Source organism: Phacochoerus africanus, chromosome 1, assembly GCF_016906955.1.
Source record: "Phacochoerus africanus isolate WHEZ1 chromosome 1, ROS_Pafr_v1, whole genome shotgun sequence".
NCBI classification, from domain to species: Eukaryota; Metazoa; Chordata; class Mammalia; order Artiodactyla; family Suidae; genus Phacochoerus; species Phacochoerus africanus.
This window is the reverse complement of record NC_062544.1, coordinates 219,692,639-219,717,895: the sequence shown is the minus strand read 5'-3', so window position 1 is coordinate 219,717,895 and position 25,257 is coordinate 219,692,639. Positions and strand designations below refer to the sequence as shown.

At 36.8% G+C, this 25,257-nt stretch overlaps 1 protein-coding gene across 1 annotated transcript in view; it reads left to right on the top strand.

Moving 5' to 3' along the window:
- Nucleotides 1–25,257, top strand: part of STXBP5L (syntaxin binding protein 5L) — a 325,555-nt gene that overhangs the window by 292,359 nt on the left and 7,939 nt on the right. Inside the window, 5 exon segments of the mRNA XM_047752829.1 lie at nt 2,726–2,896; nt 5,227–5,466; nt 16,531–16,891; nt 22,900–23,065; nt 24,243–24,354. Of these exon segments, the coding sequence (XP_047608785.1) occupies nt 2,726–2,896; nt 5,227–5,466; nt 16,531–16,891; nt 22,900–23,065; nt 24,243–24,354 (1,050 nt within the window).

Sequence of the window (25,257 nt, the reverse complement as noted above, 5' to 3'; positions counted from 1 at the left end):
TGTATCTGGGTTATAGCCAAATTTTTTTCTAAGTGTTTTATATCAATTCATAGCTATCTGGAATATTTACTGGAGTAATTTTTTTTTTTAAACAAATTCAGAGTTCCCATCGTGGCACAGTGAAAACGAATCTGACTAGGAACCATGAGGTTGTGGGTTTGATCCATGGCCTCACTCTGTGGGTTAAGGATCTGGAGTTGACGTGAGCTGTGGTGTAGGTTGCAGACACGGCTCAGATATGGCATTGCTGTGGTTCTGGTGTAGGCTGGCAGCTGCAGTTGCAACTGGACCCATAGCCTGGGAACCTCCATATGCCATGGGTGTGGCCTGAAAAGACCAAGAAATAAGTAAATTCAAAAAAAAAAAAAAGCAAATTCATTTCCATACATTTAAAAATTTTTAACGAAAAGAAATCCTTTAATTATTTCAGCCCTATTGAAAACAGAAGGATATGGCCAGAAACTCTGGGTTGCCCACATATGGTAATATCAGCCAGACCTCCTGAGTCAAACATGAGATGCTGGGAAAAATGTGGCCATACAGCACATAGAGAAAAAAGAAAGACCAACATGTTAAGTAATCTAGTAATTGATACTACCTTACTATGAGCGCAAATGAAACAATATGCACATGAAACAGCCACCAAGAGAAGGTAATAGATAAGTATGGACTTAATTTAGCAAGTTCAAAGTCCTGGCTAAGTATACCAATTTACTGTTCCCAGAACTCTGCCATTTATTCTTGTACCTAGATAAGATGGTGTGAAGAGGGCCGCAGTCCACCCACACTACTCTGGATAAGCCCTAGAACAAGGCACCACACCCGCAGAAGGGGCAACTTTTCCTAACTCTATGCCCAGGGGGCTTATTTTTACTTTGTACCTCCAATGTAGTTGCCAATTTCTAAGTCTTCATGCCAGCTGTTGCCCTCAGTGTTCTTCATGAGGCTACATGTGATAGTGAAGGAGAGATAGAGCTCTTGACTTCTGCTTCCTCATAGCTTCCCCCATCAAATGATATTTCTGCCTTTTTATCTGGGAAATCTTTAATTTCAGAGATCTGTGTTTCTATGGAAAATGACTGGTCTCAAAAGGCTTGGATCTCAATGTACATTACACAAGCTACTCTGAAACCCTACTAAATATGTCTTCAAAATTGCTACTCCTTACCAAATAGTTCAGCTGACCCCGGAGTTCAGTTTTTAAGCATACAGACACGAAGTGAGAAGATCTGGATTAGAATCCAGCCTCCATGAATACTACTTATGTAATGGTAGATGATTTTCTAAATCCTTTTTGCTGACCTTCGGTTTTCTTATCTGCAAAATCAGGATGATAAAGCACTTACACTGAAGACTTGTGAAGATTAAATGAGTAATATGTATAAAAGGCCTAGCATTGAATTATTCAGTAAACGGTAACTCACATTTTGTTTTGTCTTTTGTCTTTTTAGGGCCACACTTGTGGCATATGGAAGTTCCCAGCTAGGGGACAAATTGGAGCTACAGCTGCTGACTTATGCCACAGGCACAACAATGCCAGATCCGAGCCATGTCTACAACCTATACCACAGCTCAGGGCAACGCCAGATCCTTAACCCACTGAGCGAGGCCAGAGATCAAACCCGCATCCTCATAGATACTGTTGGGTTGTTAACCACGAGCCATGACAGAAACTCCTGGAAACTCATATTTTTAAAAAGAGTAAAACACACTAGTGCATTTAAAGGGTGAAACCCAATTCTCATCCTTGCACTAGGTAAAAGGTAATCCAGGGAATGCGTCATTTTAAGTTTTTAAACTCTTCAATATAGAAGGCTGTAATGGAGTGGACACAGTGCTAGTTCCCCATATCCAATATGGACATTAAACATAATTCGTCTCCATTTAACTCTACTGTCCTTTGAATAACCAAACAAGCACATTTTAAATTGCATTCTGAATATTATGCAATTATGAGATGATGTTTCAAATATGTGTTAGCATTAAGAATACTTTAGTGAAATTATTTTCACATTTTTAAACTGTATCAGAACAGAGCTAAACTCACAAGCACTAAGTAAACAGCACTGTTTTGTCTTAGACTTGAACAGTTTTAATACTCTGGAACAAGAATGATGGTAGTAATTTATGTTCAGAGTTTACCATATACCAGGAGGTATTCGAGCATGTGACAGGTATTATCACAAAAACTCCATGAGGTAGATAGTAATAGTCCTAATTTCCAGAAGAGGGAACTAAAATGTGAAGTCTTCAATAATTTGTACAACTGGTAGGTGGTAGAACTGGGATTTGAGCCCAGGAAGTCTGTCTCTAGAGTCTATATTCTTACATACCTTTTCCAAATCATGGTAAAATGCTTCCATTTTATATTTTAAACTCTAAGCATTTGAATTTCTTCCAAAACGTATAGATAGGTGTATATTTAAATTATGCAAAATAACTAACCTATTTTTATTGCCATTAAATGGCAGAATATATAATGGAGACATAGAATAATCTTTAAATTATGTTAACTAGTCAGATTTTAAAAACTAATCTTAAATAAATACAAAAAGTTTTGCCTAGCTACTGAAATTATGACTAAACACTAAAATAGTAAGGACTTACCCATCTTTATATGGTTTGAAAAAAGCAATTATCATTTTTCATTTATTAATATACACACATAGATTCTTTTATATTAAGATTTAGTTATTATATTTATGCTACCTTCTTATTGGTTCAGATCATGTAAATGGACATTGCACAAGTCCAACTTCTCAGAGTTGCGGTTCTGGAAAACGTCTATCTAGTGCTGATGTGTCAAAAGTAAATCGCTGGGGTCCTGGAAGACCACCCTTTCGAAAAGCCCAGTCAGCAGCTTGCATGGAAATATCTTTACCAGTTACAGCAGAAGGTAGGTTAAACATACACATTTTTGTGATGACAAGTAAAACTTGATATACTGTGGTAATGGGAGCTATAGGACAAGGGATAGTGTTCATATGTAAGAAATATAAAAAAACTATAGTCCGCTCTAGACGAGTAACTGAGAGCTTGATAGGGCTGTGGCCATGACTCAAACCCATTCCTCACTACACCCTTTTCATCTCTAAATCCAGAAGGGCTCTGTTTATAGGTAGGCTCCCACCTCCTCTGTACAAAGTGAGATCCAGGTCTTAGTCTGTCCTCTGCATTCCCGATTTCTTTCCATCTCAACGATAAGCCTCTTGGTATCTTATCTGTAGGTAGTTATTTAATGTTTTGTAACCTTAATTTCCTCAACTGTTTAGTGAATGTGAACAACAAAAAGGCAAGACACTAAATTCTACAGTTTGCAGTCTTCATATGTTTTTAAAAGAGGAGATTGCTTGCTTATTTATGGAAATAGTGTGGGGGCAGGAGTAAAGTATGAGCCAGAAGGCCAGAAATTGAGAGAGAGAGAAAATGAATCCTGTAACTGCTGCTACTGTCTCTCTGATAAAGAACTTTGGGAAGAAAGATAGAAAAGAGAGGTAAGAGGTAATAGATACTTAGCTACTTCAGGTAAGTAGCCCTCAAAAAATTTGATAGTAATAATCTATATTATTCTTCAATTTTTTTTTTTTTTTTTGGCCATTTCTAGGGCTGCACCTGAGGCATATGGAGGTTCTCAGGCTAGGGATCTAATCGGAGCTGTAGCCGCCGGCCTACACCAGAGCCACAGCAACGCTGGATCCAAGCCACGTCTGCAACCTACACCACAGTTCACAGCAACGCTGTTAACCCACTGAGCAAGGCCAGGGATTGAACCCAAAACCTCATGGTTCCTAGTCGGATTTGTTAACCACTGAGCCACGAAGGGAACTCCCTATTCTTCAAATTGTTAAAACAAACTTGTTAGTGTGTTTAACATTATGCCTCACTAAATCTGGTCCATGGACATGCAGATGATGTTCTCTCTCATGGGTGTCTGAGTAGAAACTTTGAATGTTGATGACCCATGAATGGAAGATTTTTGCAAACATTAGCTGGAAATGTTATAATAGAAGCACAATGTAAAGCTATAAAAGAAGTAGCACTCTTAATCACTGGATTGAGATGGGAATTTTGAATTTTAGACATTTCTGCCTCTAACTTGTTCATTCTGGGGAAATTGCTTAATTCTACATCTCTGTCTCCAAATCTGTAAAATATGTAGATTATATCCAACCTCTCTCATATCTAATTTCTATTACAAACAATTATTTTTATACCCTTGCTGAGGAATAGAAGTGGGAAATTAGGAATCCTATATTTTATTTTTTATAAAAAGGGATAGTTCAAAGAACTTATATTTTGTTTTACTGTATACTGTTTTATTATATATTATCATCTCTTTTTATAAAAATGAGTCACACTTACCTATCAAGAAGTAAAGGAGAATGAAGGTAGTAGAAAGAAGAAAATGAGGAACTTGTTACTCTGGAGTTATTACATGAGCAATACAATGTTCCTAATATCATTTTCCTGAGTGGCAAGTTTCTGCATGTTGGAGTGTGCACATGTCTAAGTATTCATGAGCAGGAGAACCTGAAACTACCCTATTTCCTTGAAGTGGACTGAAGCCCTCACAGAAAGATTACCACTGTCAGTGGGGTGGCATTGTCCACAGCTCCTTATTTTGCCCTAGGCAAAGTTAAAGCTGGATTTGGACTCAAGGTAGGCAGCTTGTAACTAGTTCAGGGAGATTTTATTTACACCCAGACTAAAGAGCAAATGTATAGAATAGTAATTACTCCAAATATAGCAAAATTATGGGAATGCATTCACCACAGGAAATTTGTCACCCTTCAGCTGAGTAGCCACAATGTTGTCTGTAAGTGGGAATTGTTCAGAAATCACTAGGAGTATTTTTAACAATTGAAAGATAGGAGGGAAGCATAATTAAAATGGTGCCAGAAATTCTTATTAACTTGAATATTTAGACTAAACGTTTTTTTCTAGATTAAAAATTTCAACTAACTTGTGAGGTAATATAGAGAGAAAAACATAGTAAACTAAACTCTGGAGACTCAAGGTCTGCCTAAGTTTATGATTTACATTTGTAGGCTCGTCTCTTCTGTCTTCAGAATAAGCTGGCAAACTGGATAAATTGCCTTCCAGATCAGCTAACCAAGAAGTCAAATTCTACTTCCCCCCATAATTTTAGGTTTCATGTACTAAGTATGACTTTATTTGTCCTGAAAATACACTGAAACCTAATTTTTGTTTTTTAAATTTCCATAGAAAGTCGAGAAAATTCCTATAATCGTTCTAGAAGCTCTAGCATCTCCAGTATTGACAAAGATTCTAAAGAAGCAATTACCGCACTATACTTCATGGAGTCCTTTGCTCGGAAGAATGACTCTACTATCTCCCCTTGTTTGTTTGTTGGAACTAGTCTAGGAATGGTATTAATCATCTCCTTAAACCTACCTTCAACAGATGAACAAAGATTTACAGAACCAGTCATGGTATTGCCAAGTGGTAAGAGTTTTTATTTATTCCTTCATTGCTACTTTTTCAAATTCAGGTATGTGTTATTGTAAAACATTAACCCATATTGATCTGGAGCTAAGATTTAGGTATTCTATATAATAAGCACTATTGAGAATTTTGTAAGTCATATACCATCCCAACTATTGCAACTTATCTTTCCTGAAGAGTAAAATATTCAAGCATTTCTATAGTATTAATTGTGGAATTCCCAACCTAAAAAATATCTTGGGAAATAAGTTTCTGAAAAGTGCTGAGGAAAGCCTTAATGCCAAGTTTAAAGCTGAAGCATTTCTCCTAAGTTCCATGCCAGATCAGAGCCTTTGAGTGTTTTTACATCATCCTTGAAGAACTCAGGAAGATTAAGCTAGAAGCAATTCTGACTTGAGGGGGCTTTCTAAATTCTTTGATAATCTTCCCATCTTGTTTCAAAGCTATTCCACATATCTTTGTCCCTTTATATCCTAGTGCCTAGAGAATTTGACCCAAATTATGAGTATTGTTTCTAAAGTATATGTTGTATTCTCTTCCTACTTGAATTATCTTTTTCCTTTTGAAGGGATGTGTGATTCTTCTATTATTTTGAGGATTTTAAAATTTGTTCTTATCAATAATTTTACTATCTCTTTCTGATGTATGAAAAAACTATCTGAAAAAAATTGAAGTAAAATTAAAAGAATTTTATTAATGTATAGGAGAAGGGGTTTTATTTTAAAAGAATTCATATATATATAATGATAGGTTAGAGTTGTGCTATGTTTGCTTTGTTAATGGTATGCTAAATTCATATACATGGATTGTTACTTATTGTAGGCAGAATAGTCAACTCTCCACTAGTGAGGCAAATTCAGATGAACCTATTCTATTTTCTGTATGTGTATGGCTTAAGCGACAGTTTATTTTCTCATACTTCTAAAGGCTGGAGATCCAAGATTAAGGTGTTGGCAGGTCTGGTTTCTTCTGGGGCCTCTTCTCCTTGGCTCCCCACGTTCTCACATGGCTGCCCCTCTGTGCACTTGTACCCCATCTCCCTCTGTATCCTAACCTCCTCTTCTTAGAAAGACATTCAGTGGTTTGAATGAGGGCCCCCTTGTTTTAACTGAGTCACCTCTTTAAAGGCTCTGTCTCAAATATGGTCACATTCTGGGCTACTTAACTCAGGTTCAACATATAAGCCCAAATTCAACATATGAATTTGGGGGTAGAGGAGAAATACAAAATCCATCCGATAAAATGCATTGTATTTTAAAAATTTATCCGTTAGGATCACTATATTTTAATTATAAACATATTTCAAAATGAGAAAGTATCTTTTACTATATTCATAATTTTAAGGAGATATATACAGTTCTTTTATGGGAAATATATATAGTTCTCTTAAACTGATTGGAGGAGCCAGATCAGTAAAGGTCAGAATGAATTTAACTATTAATTCAGACGCATGGACTTGGAGAACAGACTTGTAATTGCCAAGGGGGAGGAGGAGGGAGGAGGAGGGAGTAGGATGGACCAGGAGTTTGGGGTTAACAGATGCAAACTCTTGCATTTGGAGTGGATAAGCAATGGGAACTACATCTAGTCATTTGTGATGGAACGCAATGGAGGATAACGTGAGAAAAAGAATGTATATATGTGTGTGCAACTGGGTCACTTTGCTGTACAGTAGAAAACTGACAGAACACTGTAAACCAACTAGCAAAAATAAAAGTCATTTTTAAAAACCTATTAATTCAATCCATTAACTCAATAAATTGTTATACAGATTGGACACCTAATTATGCACCAGGTATTCCTAACATTTAAAGGTAAAAATCAAACTCCTGTATACACAAGTTTACAACTATAAGTGAAAGACAACTTTCTAATAAGAGATATTCTAACAAACGTGGGTTTTTTTTATGCCACAAGCATAGAAATAAAGTAGTCTCTGGAACTAATATAATGGATCTCTCAGTACTATAGAAAGCTCTTTTACATTCTTAGCAAAGACTTAAAGTGACGGCAAAATACAAACGAAGTATAGATTTAACTTAATATTTTGACATTTGATTTATCAATATTTGGAAACTTCTTATGTATTTAAAGAAAGATCAGAGTTCCCGTTGAGGCTGGAGTTCCCATTGTAGCTTAGCGGAAACGAATATGACCAGCATCCATGAGGATGCAGTTTCTATCCCTGGCCTTGATCAGTAAGTTAAGGACTGGCATTGCCGTGAGCCGTGGTGTAGGCTGCAGGTGCAGCTCGGATCTGGCGTTGCTGTGGCTGTGATGTAGGCCAGTGGCCACAGCTCAGATTCGACCCCTAGTCTGGGAACTTCCATATGCCGCAGGTGCAACACACAAAAGACAAAAAAATAAAATAAAAGATGGGAGGAGAAATCTTCTCCAAGTTTCTTTGTCAGTGTTCTCCCATTCTTTCAAGACTTTAATATATCAACATCACTTCATCAACTGTAGCAAATGCACACACTAATACAAGATGTTAATAACAATGGAAAGGACAAGGGGGCATGTGGAAATGCTCTGTACTATCTGCTTTATTTTCTGTAAACCTAATACTACTCTAAAAAAATTAAGCCTAGTAACTTAAAAAAGCAGCACTTACGGGGGAGAACACTATGAGGCGAGGTTAAAATCTGTTTTATAATAAACCATGGAAAGAGAAAAAGCCTAATTGGAAGCCATATTTATGACAATAAGAAAGGAAGGTAGTTTCATAAGAAAGTATCAAGATGACAGAAAACTTACTCAAAGTAGAAAACTGTTCCCCTCCTTGCTCACAGGTCATTTCTCGACTCTCTCTTCACCTTCTTCCCAGGATCTACTATCCTTCCCATCCCTATTCAGTAGCCACTACCCTATCAGAACTGCCCTCAATTATGGGAACCATTCTAAAAGGCTTGGAATTGGAGGCATTTCCCTCTTCTGTTGTCAGTGCTAAAGTGGGTGATACGCTCTCAGGCCCTCAATATTTTTTCTGTCAAAACACTGCTAAATTACTTTTTGTCAGCTGGCCTAGGAAAATTACCAGAGTCTAGCAATTACCTCAGAGTTGAATACAATCCATTTTGAAATCTATTCATCCATTCATTCAGCAAACATTTCCCAAACTCATGCTACTTAATTAGACATTGGGGATATACTTCGGTGATCAGGACACAGAATGATCTTTATTCTCAGATTATTTTAGGGAAGAACAAAAGTAAACAGAAAATTACAATAAGGAGAGTAAAGAATCCTGTTGCAGCACTGGAGGGGTGTTTTGGGGGAAACCTCCCCATCAAAGCAGCCACCCCAAGTGGGACAGGTTTGGAAGGGAGATGTGCACAGTCCTGCTGTTTAACAGTAATTCAGAACAGCATGAGTAAAACCCTAGAGGTGAAGAAGACATGGCACAGCTAAAGCCTAGAGATAGAGTGGTGTTAGTGGAGGCTGGAAAAGCAAACAGGAAAATAAGAGGACCTAAAACCACGTTAAGTAGTTGGAAAAAGTCTTCCTACATCACTAGAATTTTTTTTTTTGGGGGGGGGGGAGGTGGTGACTAAATTGTGATAGTGCTTTTTTTTTTTTTTTTCCTCCCAAATACTGGTGCTTAAATTTGGTAATTGTGAAAAATCAAAATACAGAGGAAAATTTTAAAAAATTCTGCCACCAGCAAACTTTCCCCCTTCTGTTCCCTCTCCCTCTCCACATCTGTGCCCCTAGGAATTTTACTCTCCAACAGTAATTCTGTGAGAAATTTGCTGAGATTCTAAATTTTAAAGCCACTTTATTGAAAAATGATTGTCATACAAAGAGCTACACTTATCTAATGTATACAATTTGATGAGTTTGGAGATAAGTATACATCCATGAAATCATGACTACAGTCTATGCCATAAACATATTCAACCTCCAAAAGTTTCCTACCTCTCTAATTTTTTGAGACTCATTTTATATTTTATTTCATTTCTACTTAATGCTTTGTGCTGCCAGGTACGAATTCTGTAATTATCAATTCTGCTACACAATGTGCCTACCACTGCTTTATTAAGAAAATTATTTTCATGCGCCATGATCAAATGCAAGATGTAAACTCATCCATAATAAACTCATTCTTACCAAACTGGTTCTTTCTTGCCATTCTCCCTATTTCTGTTAATAGTGCCATGATACTACCTAAGTGACTTCCATCACTTCAGTTTCTTTTCTGATCCCTTTTACTTATGGCCTCTGGGCTGGTCTTATTCCAGTATTGTCTTCATCATCTAATTTCTATGCACCATATTCTTTGCTATCGTTCACTTACCCATTGAAGCAATTTCTTAGAAATCTTGGTAATCAATGTTCTCTAGAGGCACAGCTTTATTCTACCTCTCCAATTTCCTACTACTTCCCAGCACCAGCTTCCTGGTCCAGCTAGTCTTCCTTCCTCACTTCTCTTTTCTCTCTTTGCCCCCTGTCAATAATCTTTCACTGGTAAAAGTCATATGAACTTTTATGTTGTCAAAATTTTGGAAACCTCTATCAAGTTTCTTGGAAGCTGTAAGACTTGCAAGAATTTTCTACATTGGCTTTTGGCTTTATATATTTCATTTTAAATCTCATTTGTTCTGCATCTCTATATATCTAATATTGAGCTAATATATAATTTATAATATGATCTTCAGCCCTACTCTTTCATGTGAGATTAATGCTGATTTGCATCAGGGTAATAGGAGTTTTCCTGAAGTCATTCCTATACCTGGAATAGGAATGGTAGCCTAAGCTTGGTAGTGACTGTCAGTCACCTAAATAAATCCCACTAAACTCAAACTAAATGTACCTCCATCTTAATTTCCCCTTGTCCAGATTTCTGAAATCCCTATTCATTATAATATCACCTAACTAAAAAAAAAAACTAGAAGGGAAAGAGAAAGGTGTTTAACTTAATCGTAGTTAAAATATTTTAGTGTCACAACTTTAATAAAAACATGAACATGTGCCTCACTTAACAGCTGATAAATAAAAATTTTAAATGTAAAAGAGATAAAGGTTAGTGTAAATGGACATACCTCATATTTTCTCTAGATTTTCCTCCTTTTGTATATTAAGGATATGATTTTAAGTTACTCCGTTTTTGATTACATATTATATAAGCTTAGGTATAATTGTTTTCACATGTATGTTCTCAACAGAGTATGATTTTCTTGCCTTTTTAACTATTCTTTTTGTTTCTTCTGTTGTCCTTTGCCTTTTGACAGAAATATCTCCTAGATTTACCCTCTACTCTCTCTGTCAAACTTACTTGCCAGCATTTAATTCCTTTCAAGTCCAGCTCTCTGATGAAGAGCAATTAATTTATGCAAGTGTAAAAGTGAGTTATTGTGCTATCTCACAGTAAAATGAAACTAGCTAAGACAAAATCTGGAGATAATTTAGTTAAACCGAAAAGAGTGCAGTTTTTAATCTTAAGTCTAAATCTTGAGAAATTTCATTATATTATTTAGTTAGGGTCTTTCCATATAATATATGTATATTTTAAACATTTGTGAAATTCATGCATTATCTCTCTTAGTAACCACCCTAAAATTAATACAATAAGGATATAGTTCAAACATAATGATTATACTTGACGGAACAAATATAATCATGGCCTAATACAGAAAAACAAACATACACATTCTCCACTTATAGGAAACAGCCCTGTTAGGTGTTTACAGTTGTTATTACTTGTCATATTGAGTTTGTAGACATTATATTTTCTCCATAGTAGATATACTGTCACTTGAAACGGCTGAGTATATAAAGTATAGACTCTAAACCCTCAATAGCTAGATTAACATACCTAGGAAGCTATTAAGTTTTTTTTTTTTAGATATTTTTAATCCATTGAATTGAAAAAGCAAAGTAAAATTCTCTTCAAGTGCTATCGAAAACAAATGAAATTTCACACACCTTTTTTGCTATGTGCTGTTGTCATGAATGCAAATTTCTGTCAGAATCCCTTCTCTTATGGAGAGATCTTAAAAGTGTATTTTTTTGGTGAAAATCCAATGATCTAGATATGTAGTTCTTAATACAGTAGGGTAACCTAGAAGAAATGAATAAATTCCTGGAAATATATACTCTACCAAGACTGAATCATGAAGGAACAGAAAATCCAAACAAACTTTTAACTAATAATGAGATTGAATCAGTAATCAAAAAACTTCTCAACATCACTATGCTGTACAGCAGAAATTGACTAAAAACACTAAATCAACTATACGCCAATAAAAATAAAATAAAACCTCTCAACAAAGTCCACTTCTCTCTTTTAAAGGAATCTTTTCATACTAATTTATCTTTGTTGCCTTAATAACAAATTCTAATCCATTATATGGGAATTTGAACTACATCACTAAATCACTGAATTTTAGAGTGAAAAAGCACCTAGAGATTATTCATTCCAGTAGCTACTTTAGCCTCTATCAGAATCACTTGAAGGGTTTGTTACAACTCAGATAATTGGGCCCCACTCCCAGAGTTTCTAATTCAATAGGTCTAGAATTTGTTTTTAACAAGCCACAGGTGATGATGATCATACAGATGCAATTTTGCATGCTGGGATGGAAAACCCTATAGTTCTTCCCACCTGCACAGAGAAAAAACAAAAACAAAAAACAGTCCTTCCACCTCCCATGTTTCTACCACACTCACACTCTGACACCAGATATACAAGCAATTCTCTGAGATACCAGCTGGGTGTTCCACAATTGAACTCACTTTGGACAGTACCCGGAGATAGCATCAGACACCACAGTGTGAGGGCTCAATCAGCAAGATCGTCCCCTCGCCCTCTTGCAGATGCCAATCACAAGTCGTCACCTATTCAGGCCAACTGGCTGTAAACCCAAGGTTTCCATAAGCACCTCCTTGGGTTTGATTAATTTGCTAGCATGGCTTACAGGACTCTGAAAAATTGTTTACTTACTGTTTGCCACTTCAGTGTGAACTGATATAGATGACCATCCAGACGGAAGAGATGCGCAGGGCAAGGTATGCAGAAAGGGAAATGGCACTTCCACGTCCTCTCCTGGAGTACTGCTCCTCCCACACTTCTACCTGCTTGTCAACCCAAACTGCCTCCTCTTCGGTTTTTACTGGCAGTTTCATTACCCAGGTGTGATTGATTAAATTAGTGGTAGAACTAAATCTCCAATGTCTCTCCTTGCCCCAGATGGGGGTCGGGGGTGGTGCTGAAAACCTTCTAATCATCAGTGTTTGGTTCCCCTGGAAACCAACGCCCACCCGCTCACGTGAGACCCCAGTCACCTCATTAACATAACAGAAGACACTTGTGTTGCGCTCATCACTTAGGAAATTGCCAGCAGGCTCTGTGCCAGAAACAGGGATAAAGACCAAATATATATTTATCATAAATCATAATATCACACATATTCAGCTTAATCACAACCTCAGTTAAATTTAATTCTACCTACTTTATTTCTATACCTGTGTCACTTATATGGCTAGAGAAAAATATAACCAGACTAAATCGTCTCATTTTGAACTAAATCATCAATAACCTCAAGTGGGCTCCTGTGCTGCTGTAGTCAGAATTCTCTTCCCTTCCTCCACCCTCTTGAAAAACAGTTACATATTTTCTCCACTCTCCTCAGAGCTCCAGTACCTCCTCCACTGTTTTCCATCTCAGCTAATGACCATGTGGCCTCTTTCACTGAGAAAATGGAAACAATCAGATAAGAACACCAACAGCTGCCACCACATCTACCAACCTCTCTGTATCTTCATGGTCCATCCTCTGTCCTGTTATGATGACTTTGACTTGGTAAACGTCTCCATTTGTACACTAGATTCTACTCCCTTTCACCTACATGAGAAAGTCAGTCCAGCAATTTTCCTGTTTCCATTACATAATTACAATAAATATTTCTCTTTCTATTACAACAGGATACAAACATGCCATTATATCTCCCATTAAAAGAGAAAAACCTGCCTTCAACCTGTTTCTCTTACATTGTCATATTTCATTTCTTCTTTAGTGCAGAATTCCTTGAAATGGTTGTATTTTGCTATTTCCAGTTTTACTCTCTCTCGAGTGCATTCTAATCAAACTTTCTCCTACACCAATCAACAAAAACTTCTGCATAGGTCACCACTTACCTTATTGCTAAGTGCAATGGCCAATTCTCAGGGCACATCTTACCAGACATAACAGCAACATACTGCACAGTTTACCATTACTCTACCTTAAGACATTTCACTTAGATTCCAGAATACTTTACCTAGTTTTCTTCCTATCTTTATAGCCATTCCCTCTCAATCCTCTTCGCTGGTTCCTCCACATTTCATTGGACTTAAAACGTAAGAATGCCCAAGACTAACTCCTTAAACGTCTGTTTTCTATTTATATTTAAGCCCTACATGAAATCAGCTGGCCTCATGACTTTAAATGTCATTTATAATCTAATGGGTCATATATTTACATTTATAGTCTGGACCTATCCCCAAATTCCTGACATAGATGTCCAGTTTTTTGACATCCCACTGAGATCTCTCATAAGTATCTCAAACTTAAGTCCAAAACTGAGTTCCTAATATTCCTTTCCTTTCTCCCACAGCCATTCCCACAGCTATTAAAGGCATTCCATCCTTCCAGTTCCTAAAGTCAAAAGAATTAGAATCAATCTTGACTACTATGTTTCTTTCACAATCTAAATCCAATTTATTAGCATATTCTGTTGGCTTGTTTTTTATAACATAACTCAGATTCTGACTGGTTCTCACTGTTGTGTATTACTACCTGTTTTGAGGAAGCCTCAGTCCATTTCTCACCTGGATTATTGTACTAACCTTTTAACTGCTCTCCCTTCTTCCAGCCTTGACTCCCTTTAGGATATGCCTGGGAGAAAGATTAATCCCGTTAAATGAAAATTAGATTATGTCACTCTCAAAATCCTCCCATCTCATACCAAATTTAAGTCTATCTTTATTTTGTCCTATGGAAAAAACCTACATGACCTGGCTCCATATTATCTCTCTGATTTCATCTAAGTTGCCCTTAACTACTCTAGAAAGTCAAGTTTTGTAAAGAATTTGAGATTTTACTTTACTCCCAAGCTAATAAAGTTAGCTTGCCAGTTTCATGGATGCTAACAGATGTGAGGATAAAGGATAATCACAGCAGCCAGAATATGCTGGTTCCCAGAGCCTTAATTCCCACAGTATGATGCCAAGGTTTTCCTTCTGTATAGAACTGCTCAGGCTGCCTTAAACACCACAAACTGGTTGACTTAACAGAAATTTATTTCCTCACACTTTTGGAGATTGAAAGTCTCAAATCAATGTACCAGCAGCATTAGTATCTGGTGAGCGCTCTCTCCTTAAGTTGCAGAACAGCTGCCTTCTCACTATGTGCTTACATGGCCTTTCTTAGGTGTGGAGAGTGAGGAGGGGAGAGAGAAAGAATGAGAGAGAACTCTTGGTCTCTGGATGTCTTTTCTTATAAGGACACCAATTCTACCAGATGAGGGATTCAACTTTTTGACCTTATTTAACCTGACTGTTTCCTTAGAGGCCCCATCTTCAAATATATCCATACTGGGGAGAAAGATTAGGGCTTTAATGCATGAATTTTGGGAGGGGAGAAGCACAAACATTTAGTCCTTAACACCTTCTACTCTATTTAAAATTTAATTACACTGTTTTCCATGAGTTTCTATTCCCTTTTATGCTTTATTTTTTCCTTAGCACTTATTATTATCTAATATCCATATGTATATATGTATCTATCATATATATTGTCTGTCTCTATCATAGAAAGTAAGTTCTGTGAAGGTAGAGATTTTTATCTGTTTTATTCACTATTTCATTCCCTGTGCCTAAAACAGAGCCTAGAACACATAGTAAACCCTCAGTAAATATTTGTTGATTGACTAAATAAAGCTTTGTGGAGAAAGCTGGTAATTCAGAGAGCTGGAGTAAGTTACACTTCTAGCCAGTTAGACAGATTTTTTTGGCCATGCCCATAGTATGTGGAAATTCCCAGGGCAGGGACTGAACCTGCACCACAGCTGTAACCAGAGCCGGGAAAGTGATAATGCCGGATTCTTAATCCACTGAGCCACAAGGGAACTCCCAAGACATTTTTTAAGAAGAAAATCTTCATTAATTGTGTGGTGAATTATTTACTGTGGACTGAATTCTTATGATCTTATTATAGACGCCCTTAAATTAAGCTTACTTTGTAATATATATTACTGAAATAGTGGTGTCTATAATTTGGGCTTGCCTAAGCTTTTTTAAGTTAGAAAAGATTAATAATACAGTATTGTCCAAAGGTCAGTCTATCCCAAGTTACTTCCTAAGCTTTATAGGATCCTGTCTCTGGGAATGGTAAAAATCACCCATAGGTAATAATCTGGCATGGATATCCAAACTTGTAGAATCCAGGTGAGTAAAACATTTTCCCATATAAACATGTATGAGCCTGCCTAAGTGCCAAAGGTAATTCCGAGTTTTTTAATACATGAACTCTAGATATTGAAATTTCATGAAATATTCTAAGTGTTCACTTTTAAAAGAAGAAAAGTAGCATTTTCTAGCAAATGAGACTATCAAGAAATGAAATCAGATGGAATGACTTTTTTCAATTGATATTATTCAATAAATTAAAATTATAAATTTTCTAAAATATGCTTTTTAAGAAAAGGATTTTTAAGGAATACTATATAGGATAGAGAAAGAATACTGGATTAGGAATCAGAAAACCTGAGTTCTAGTCCAGGCTCAGCCACTAACTTGCTATGTGACCTGGTCCAAGTCTCATCATCTTTCTGGTTCTCTGTTTTCTTATTACTATAATGACAGGATTTGACAGGTTGATGTCTTAGACTCCTTTTTGATTTTATCTTTGATGATTCCAAGTTATTACAACTGATGAACTCACAAATCTACTGATTTATAGATAATACTGCAATATTATGACAGTGTAGATAGAAATTATCATAATATAAAACATTTATCCATAAATGAATAGCAGCTATTTTAGAAAGAATTTCATGTGCCACTGATATGAAATTGTTTTTATAGGTACATTCCTCTCATTAAAAGGAGCTGTCCTAACATTCTCCTGTATGGACCGAACTGGCGGATTAATTCAACCGCCATATGAAGTTTGGAGGGATCCAAACAACATAGATGAAAATGAGAAATCTTGGAGAAGGAAACTGGTCATGAACTTCCCCTCTCTAACCCAAGAAATAGGAGATCATCAGTATACAATAATCTGCTCAGAAAAACAAGCCAAAGTCTTCTCACTGCCGTCTCAGACTTGCCTCTATGTTCATAACATCACTGAGACATCTTTTATACTGCAAGCCAACGTGGTGGTCATGTGTAACAGTGCCTGCTTGGCATGCTTTTGTGCCAATGGGCATATCATGATAATGAGGTACTTGCCTTCTTCATAAATTATCTGGTAATCATAACAGTGCAAACAAGGTACAGTTACGAAAAGTGTATGTATAATGTGCAAGATGTGGTCAAGATGCAACCTGAGATCATTGTTTCACAATGTTTGTGAATGTTTCATTGTTCAAAAATTTGAGGAGGGTTTCAGTTTTTTATTTTGGGGGATTTTTTGGCTAAAAATGCTTTGCATTGTGAAATATATATGTGTGTGTATAGATAGATAGATAGATAGATAGATAGATAGATAGATAGATAGATATAGATATCAAGGAAAGAGTGATTCTTCAGGCATTCACAATTCATTCAACAAACATTTATTGAGCAAATGGTATCTCCCAGATGCAGGTACCATAAATATAAAGATGAATAAACTACAAGGAAAAGAAATGAACTATTACCTTTAACTCTGTTCATAGTTCACACAAGAATTTTCCCTACAGAATGAAATTTCATCCTTATATCTTCTAAAGGACATAGGATAATAAAGTATTATTTTTACATCCTCCATTTTACATATGTTAATAAATTTAAATTTGCCTGATATTGCAAGTCTAGCAAAAAGTGACACCAACACTGAATAGTAGACCAAAAGTCATCACTTAATTTTTCCAGGGTTATTGAGATATAATTGACAAATAACATTGTGTGTTTAAGTTGCACAACCTTACATTTTGATACATGTATATGTTGTGAAATGATTAACACAATGAGTTTGTTAGCACATCCCTCACCTCACAGAGTTACCCTTTTATACATGTATGGCGAGTCTCTTAGTGACTTTCAAGTATACAGTCTTGTTCACTATAGTCGCCATGCCATACATTAGGCTCCCAGAGCTCTCTTGTAACCGGAAGTCTGTACCTTGTGAGTACTTAATAAGGTATCAGCTGAGAGATTTCATTGTACAGTTAGTGAACTGAAATAAAATTGTGGAGACACAGAATACCTAGGAGTTCCCTTGTGGCCTAGCAGTTAACAGATCTGGCATTATCACTGCTGTGGCAAGGGTTCAATCCCTGGCCTGGGAACGCCTCAGGGGCAGGGGCAGAAAAGCACTACCTAAATTTTATTTGTTCATCAAACACTTAAGAAACATATACTATGTAGGAGTCAGTGTCATTCATTTTAATACCTCATTCAATTACAAAATCACTGAGACTGTTAAGTATTATGCTAGGCCTGTGAAGGATATAAAAATTAGTAAAGACATAGTCCTAATCCTTAATAAATTTACTCTCATGTTAGGGAACTAAGACAGATACCCAAGTAATTATAACACAAAGAACATGTATGTTCTAAGAGAGAAAACATAGGGTTGAATCTCCCCAGAGTTCAAAGTTATGAGCTGAATATGTGATATAAAAAAGGAGTTGTTGGGAGAAAAGGTTGATTGGGGCAAATTGTTCAGGGCCTTTAATGACAGGCTAATGAGTTTGGCATTAATAAATTAATAGAAAATTAGGTTTTAAAGCAGGTAATTAACTTGCTCTAGCTATGCATTAAGAAATACAGGGAGCAAAAAAAAAAAAGTTCCTGTCATAGCTCAGTGGTTAATGAATCCAACTAGGAACCATGAGGTTGTAGGTTCGATCCCTGGCCTTACTCAGTGGGTTAAGGATCTGGCATTGCCATGAGCTGTGGTGTAGGTCACAGACATGGCTTGGATCCTGCATTGCTGTGGCTCTGGTGTAGGCTGGCGGCTACAGCTCCAATTCGCCCCCTAGCCTGGGAACCTCCACATGCCATGGGAGCGGCCCTAGAAAAGGCAAAAAGGCAAAAAGACAAAAACAAACAAAAAGAAATACATGGAGGGAGAGTTTGGGGATGTGCTTTTAAACTGAAGTGGTAGCTATATTGAAGGCTAGGTGTAAACAGATGGGAGGGATAATTGAGGGAAATTTGCTGAATATAAAACCGATTAGTCATGAAAAGTAATGGAGGTCATGAAGTCTCAGGGTTGGAACTTAATTTTTTTTTTCATGAACTTGGATAAAACTGATGTCATTAGCAGATAAAAGTCAGGAGAATTTGGAAAGACTGATAATGAGAAGTATGAGAATGAATGTTTGAAAAGTGAGGTACTTATATGCCAGCTTAAAGAAGGTTAGCAAGCAATTTAAGGTCTGGAGTCTTAAATGATAGCGGTAGAAGATCCAGCTCTGGAAACTAGTTATGTAAATGTGTTAGTGAAAGTTGTGGCAGTGAATGAAATCATCAGAGAAGACAGTGTAAAAAAGAGGAAAAATAGCCTGATCTAGGGGCAAAAACTGAAAGTCTGCATATCTACTTTTATGTAGTAGAAGAAAGAAAGAAAATCCAGCAAAGAATATTGAGCGGTCATCAGAGAGATAGGAAATGCATGAGTGTAGCATAACTTCATGAAATGAAAAGGAATGGAGAGTATCAAAACAAAGGATAGAAGACTACAAAAATGATGGTCAAGAAGTAGAGCAGAAAGGTCAAAGAATTTGGGTACAAGAAAAAAATGTAAATAAGAAAAAAGAAAAAACACTAGATCTGGCACCTAGTAGGATATTGGAGATCTTTGAGAAGGCAAATCTTCAGAGCAAATTGAGGCCAGGAAGCAAGGAGAGAGGCAGGCAGTGGGTTGATCAGGGGTTGACAAACAACTGCCCTGGGACATACCTACCCTGCTCTCCCCTTATCTGATATTATACAGCCTTCAAGCTAAAATGGATTTTTACATTTTCAAATTGTTGAAATCAGAGAAGAATATTTAATGATATGTGAAAATTATATGAAATTCACATTTCAATGTCCACAACAAAGGTTTTTGGAATGCAGCCGCACCCATTAGCTTATTGCCTGTGGAGACTTGTGCACAACAGGGCAGAGTTGAGTAGTTGCCCCAGAGACCACATGGCCTACAAAGCCTAAAATATTTACTATCTGGCCCTTTTAAAAAATTTTGCCAATTCCTGAAGGTATTTTTTCAGGAAATTTTGGTTAAAAAAGATGAGAGACAGGAAAGTAGTTCAAGAGCAAAACTAGGTTTTTGAAGGGGGTTTTATTGTTGTAAAAAACATTAGAATAATAATTTTTTTTTAAATAGTGGAAACATGGGAGTTCCCATTGTGGCTCAGGGGAAACAAATCTGACTAGCATCCATGAGGACTCAGGTTCAATCCCTGGCCTTGCTCAGTGGGTTAAGGATCTGGCATTGCCGTGAGCTGTGGTGTAGATCACAGACATGGCTCGAATCTGGCATTGCTGTGGTTGTGGCATAGTCCGGCAGCTATAGTTCTGATTGGACGCCTAGTGTGGGAACCTCCATATGTTGCAGGTGCAGCCTTAAAAAGACAAAATATATATATATATATATATATATATATAGTGGAAACATGAGTAGATTTGTAAGCCAAGAAGTAGTGAAGGAGAAAGTTTTGAAAAAAAAAATAAAAACAGCCATTTATGGTCTGCTTATTCTGTTACATATTTCTTGTTATTTCTTTATCTGGTTTCTCTTCCTCAAACTCTTTTCAGAAATTTCTGAAGAAGGCCATTCCAGTCTTGTTTGAAAATAATGACTTAACTCCCAGACATGCTTAGGTTTAGAGGGGGGTAAAATGTGTGTACTCTCCTCTAAGCTCACTTTTAGTCATTCAAAATTTTTCTTTTAAATTAGAAGACATTAAAATGTTATGTCACAATTGAGTTTTTAGCTTGATGATTATTTACTCTGTTTTTGCAAAATTTTAGTATGTCTTACTTTCTTAAATGATATATCTGAAAATTTCTATTTAAATAATACGTGCTACATTTACACTTATTAGGAGGGAGATTTCTTAAGAAATGAAAAACTAGAGTTTAAAAAAAAAACAGGAGTTATAGCAATAGGAAAGATAAGATGATCTATCTGTAAAAAATCTGCTTTATGTGATAATAACTACTTTAGTATTATGTCTTAGTGGAAACTTCATGTGTTCATTGGGAACTCAAAAATATTTGAAAGGAAGTGATTTTGCCATGATTTTAGTAATATGTAAGATGTGGCTAGGAAATATGTGGCTCGAATAACTGAAGTCCACAAACTGACCTTGATCATCTTTCTATGCTGAGTATATTCCCAGATCTTCCCAAACCCAAGAGAACTTAACTGCACAGCCCAATCTCCTCAAGTCCTAGTTTTCAGGAAATCGGTAGGTAGGTAACGATTGCTCATGTACCAATGTCCCCAGACCTAGAAAAGAGTCCTCAACTGGGCTCTGAGAACCATATTTAGTGAGAACATCTTTAGTTACCTGACAGTATTTCTTTATAAAGGTGTCCTTGCACAGAAAAAAACTTTTTTTTTTTTTTTCAGGTTTAAGAGCACTTGTTTCCTAGCCCTTAACAATTGACTTACTGTTTTCATTTTCCTACCAAAAGTGATTACACTTGTTTTATTTTGTTGGCTTGCTTTTATTATGCTCCATAGACAATGTAGCTTATCAGGAAAATCCATAGGAACCTCTTCCCCATCACCACTCATTAATCTGACTGAGTGGAAATCTGTTTAACTGGGTTTGTTTTGGATTCATATCCTAAAGAACTTAGGTACTTCAAATGCCATCACATATATTTTTAATATACTTTTTCCATTCTAAAGCTTTGAAATCCAGTATGTGATTTACACATAATAGAACATCTCAATTCAGATGGACACATATCAACTGCTCAAAAGCCCTACATGGCTAGTAGCTACCATACTGGGCAGCACAGTGCTAGAACCTCATGAAAAGCTTTTTCCAATAGCACACATTTTGGGTCCCATTTTATTTGGTGAGATTCTAGGGCTTACATTTTAATTACAAACTACTTTGATAAGAGAAATACGTACTTTTTTTCAAGGTACTGGTTTTATGATCTGGAATAATTTAATATCATTGTACACATTAGAATCAGTAGAACAATTTCAAAGCTTGAGACTTATACACGAGCTTATTTTTCTCCTTTTGGCATTAGAGGTGTGATTTAAAAGCATTAAGATTGGTTTCCTTTAGAAGTTTGTAAATCTGGCTCTAGTGACCGAATCCAAAGGTACATTCTTATATATAGTACATTGGCTACATTAGGATAAGCATGAAGCCAGTCACTAAGACACTTGAGATGCAGTATTCATTTGGATGTGCAAATTCTGATCTATTATTTATAACTTATTCTCATTGCCTTACAGCCCCAGCTGTGTTTACTAATTATGCCTTCAGTGCAGGTGCTCTAAGTCAAATGTAATTTTCAGTTGCTGTGTATGGAGGGTAACGGAATGAGGAGCAAAGCCACTCCATTACGAGGCACAGTGGACTAGACCTACTTCATCAGTGCATAATCTTCTCAGACCCAGGAGTTTTGCTTTTTTGAGACAAGACAGGGAGTATGCAGTCAGGCACTTTCTAGCTGTGGTGTTTCTGCCATAATCAAATTTTGTTTTGTTTTGTTTTAGGGCCACAACTGCAGCACATGTAAATTCCCAGGCAAGGGATCTAATCAGAGCTACAGCTGCCAGCCTAAGCCACAGCCATAGCAACTCAGGGTCCAAGCTGCATCTGCGACCTACACCATGGCTCACAGCAATGCCGGATCCTTAACCCACTGAGTGAGGCCAGGGATCGAACCCACATCCTCATGGATATTAGTTGGATTCCTTTCCACTGAACCACGACGGGAACACCCGCCATAATGAAAAATTATAACCCTACTATGGAAATCTGTAAAATGTTGCAAAAAGTATTCTGAAATTGCTGGCCACTACATTTAATCCTGCTTTCATGTGGATTATTATAGAACTGTGCCCACAATTTTTTGAGTATGACTTTATGTGAAAGTCTAGTTTACTACCATTGAGAGACTTCAAGAGGATAAAAAGAAATGATCATAAAATAGTGGTGTAAAAACTACTATTTTATGTAATTATCTGTACATTTTATGCATAGAAATTAAAAGCTTCTAACAACTTGAATATGAAATGTGGATTTGCTTTTTTCCATTCAGCCTACCTAGTCTTCGCCCAATGTTGGATGTGAATTATTTGCCACTGACAGACATGAGGATAGCACGGACATTCTGTTTCACCAACGAAGGACAGGCTTTATACCTTGTCTCTCCTACTGAAATTCAGCGGTTAACATATAGTCAAGAGATGTGTGATAACCTACAGGTAGGTCAAGCACATTTATAAGTAAACATTGGACATGGCATAAAACATTGCAGTATGGCATTTGGTTTTGAGAAATTATGACTAAAGGTTGGGAGGACAATTCAGAAGCATTTTTAAATAATTAAGGCCAAAAATAATAGTGGCTTGAAATAAGGCAGCCAACAGTGAGGATAGAGAAAAGTTAGCAGATTCAATGGCAATAAAGTGTAATCAGTTGGATTGGAGGGTTGTTAGAAGTGGGAGTGAAAGGAAGGAATTAATAACTATCCCTGTATTTCTGGGCTGAGAAATTAAGTAGATGATGCAGCATTTCCAATGAGAAGAGATTCAGCAGGAAGAGCACAGGTCTGGGGAGTAGAAATGAGGGAGGTGATGAAGATGGTCATGCTGTAAGTTCATAGCAAACTGATATTAGTCACAGATCTCTGATTTAGGGTTGAAGTTCCTTCTTCCAAACCATTGGTTCTCAAATTTTGGTCTGCTTTCGAAAGACTGAAGCAAGTTAAAGCTTTGCTAGAGCAAGTTAAACTACAGATAGCCAGAGCACATCTATGTAAATTCTAATCTAGCATGAGTGGAACAAAGCCTGAGCATCTGTATTTCTAACAAGGTATTTCCCCAATAAATCTAAATCACATCAGATATTGAAAAGGACTGTACCTCACCATGCAGTAGCTGCCTACTTTGACTCATTTAAAACATCTTGAGCTATTTCATAATTTTGTACATGTTATAAAAATAAATCCAACCTCTTCTACACACCACCAAAGGCTTCCTATTTCATAGGGAAGTCCATGCTTGGTTCAGGAAAGGAAAGGGCAGGAAAGAGGCTATTGTGAGCGAAAACGGATCAGAAGTCTAGATTGATAGTCATTGATCAGGTATAAATTAATCCTAGGATGAATGTTACCTTCCCATGCTTTCTAATTGTAGAATGGAAAAGAGAAGAGAGCAGAAAAATGAAAATATTAGGATGTCAGTTCTTGGAGAAGGAAAAGGAAAGGAGGAAAGTGGAGAACGAAATCCCAGAGAGAGAACTGGGAGCAAAGCAAAAATCAGTAGGAAAATATATGGGAAACAGACTACCTTTTCATGATGTGCTCTATGTCACCGTGTGATCTTCTGATCTGTTAACTTCTTAGTAAATCTAATGCTTTATTCTTTGAATTTGATATAGGACATGCTAGGAGATTTGTTTACTCCCATAGAGACACCAGAAGCTCAAAACAGAGGCTTTCTCAAGGGACTGTTTGGTGGAAGTGGACAAACATTTGACAGAGAAGAGCTCTGTGAGTAAATTCCTGACTGCAAAACTGTACCACAGAATAGAAGACCTGTGTGTGTGTGTGTGTGTGTGTGTATAACTTAATATATAATCTCAAATTCTAGACTAGGGTTTTGTTTCTACACCATGAAAATTACTTCTGTTTACTAGATCTAATTGCCTCTATACAATGGAATATTACTCAACCATAAAAAGGAATGAAGTTTGATACATGCTGCTACATGGATGATCCTTGAAAACATCAGGCTAAATTAAAGAAAGAAGACCAAAGAAAGCTACATATTGTATGATTCCTCTTATATGAAATGTTCAGAATAGACAAATCCATAGAAACAGAAAATTGAATAGTAGTTGTCAGGGACTGGGGCCAGGAGGGACGAGAGAGGGACTGCTAATGGATATGGTTTCTCTTTGGGGTGATGTAAATGTCCTAAAATTAGATGGTGATAATAGTTGCATGAGCCTGTGAGTTCTTGTAAAAACCACTGAGTTCTACCCTTTGAAAGGGTGAATTTTACAAGTGTGTGAATTATATCTCAGTAAGGCCCTTATATTTTAAAAAATTGATCTAGATTCCATTCCTAATGTTATATCCTTGGGAATGCTCACTAAATTTTTACCAAGACAGCTTTTGTTCAATGTTTAAAAATTGCTTCATTAAAATTAGGTGAAACTGGGAGTTCCCACAGTGGCGCAGTGGAAACGAATTCAACTAGGAACCATGAGGTTGTGGGTTCGATCCCTGGCTTCACTCAGTGGGTTAAGGATCCCATGCTGCCATGGGCTGTGGTGTAGGTCGCAGACACAGCTTGGATCTGGCATTGCTGCAGCTGTGATGTAGGCCAGCAGCAACAGCTCGGAACCAGTAGGTTCCCTAGACTGGGAACCTCCATATGCCGCAGGTGCG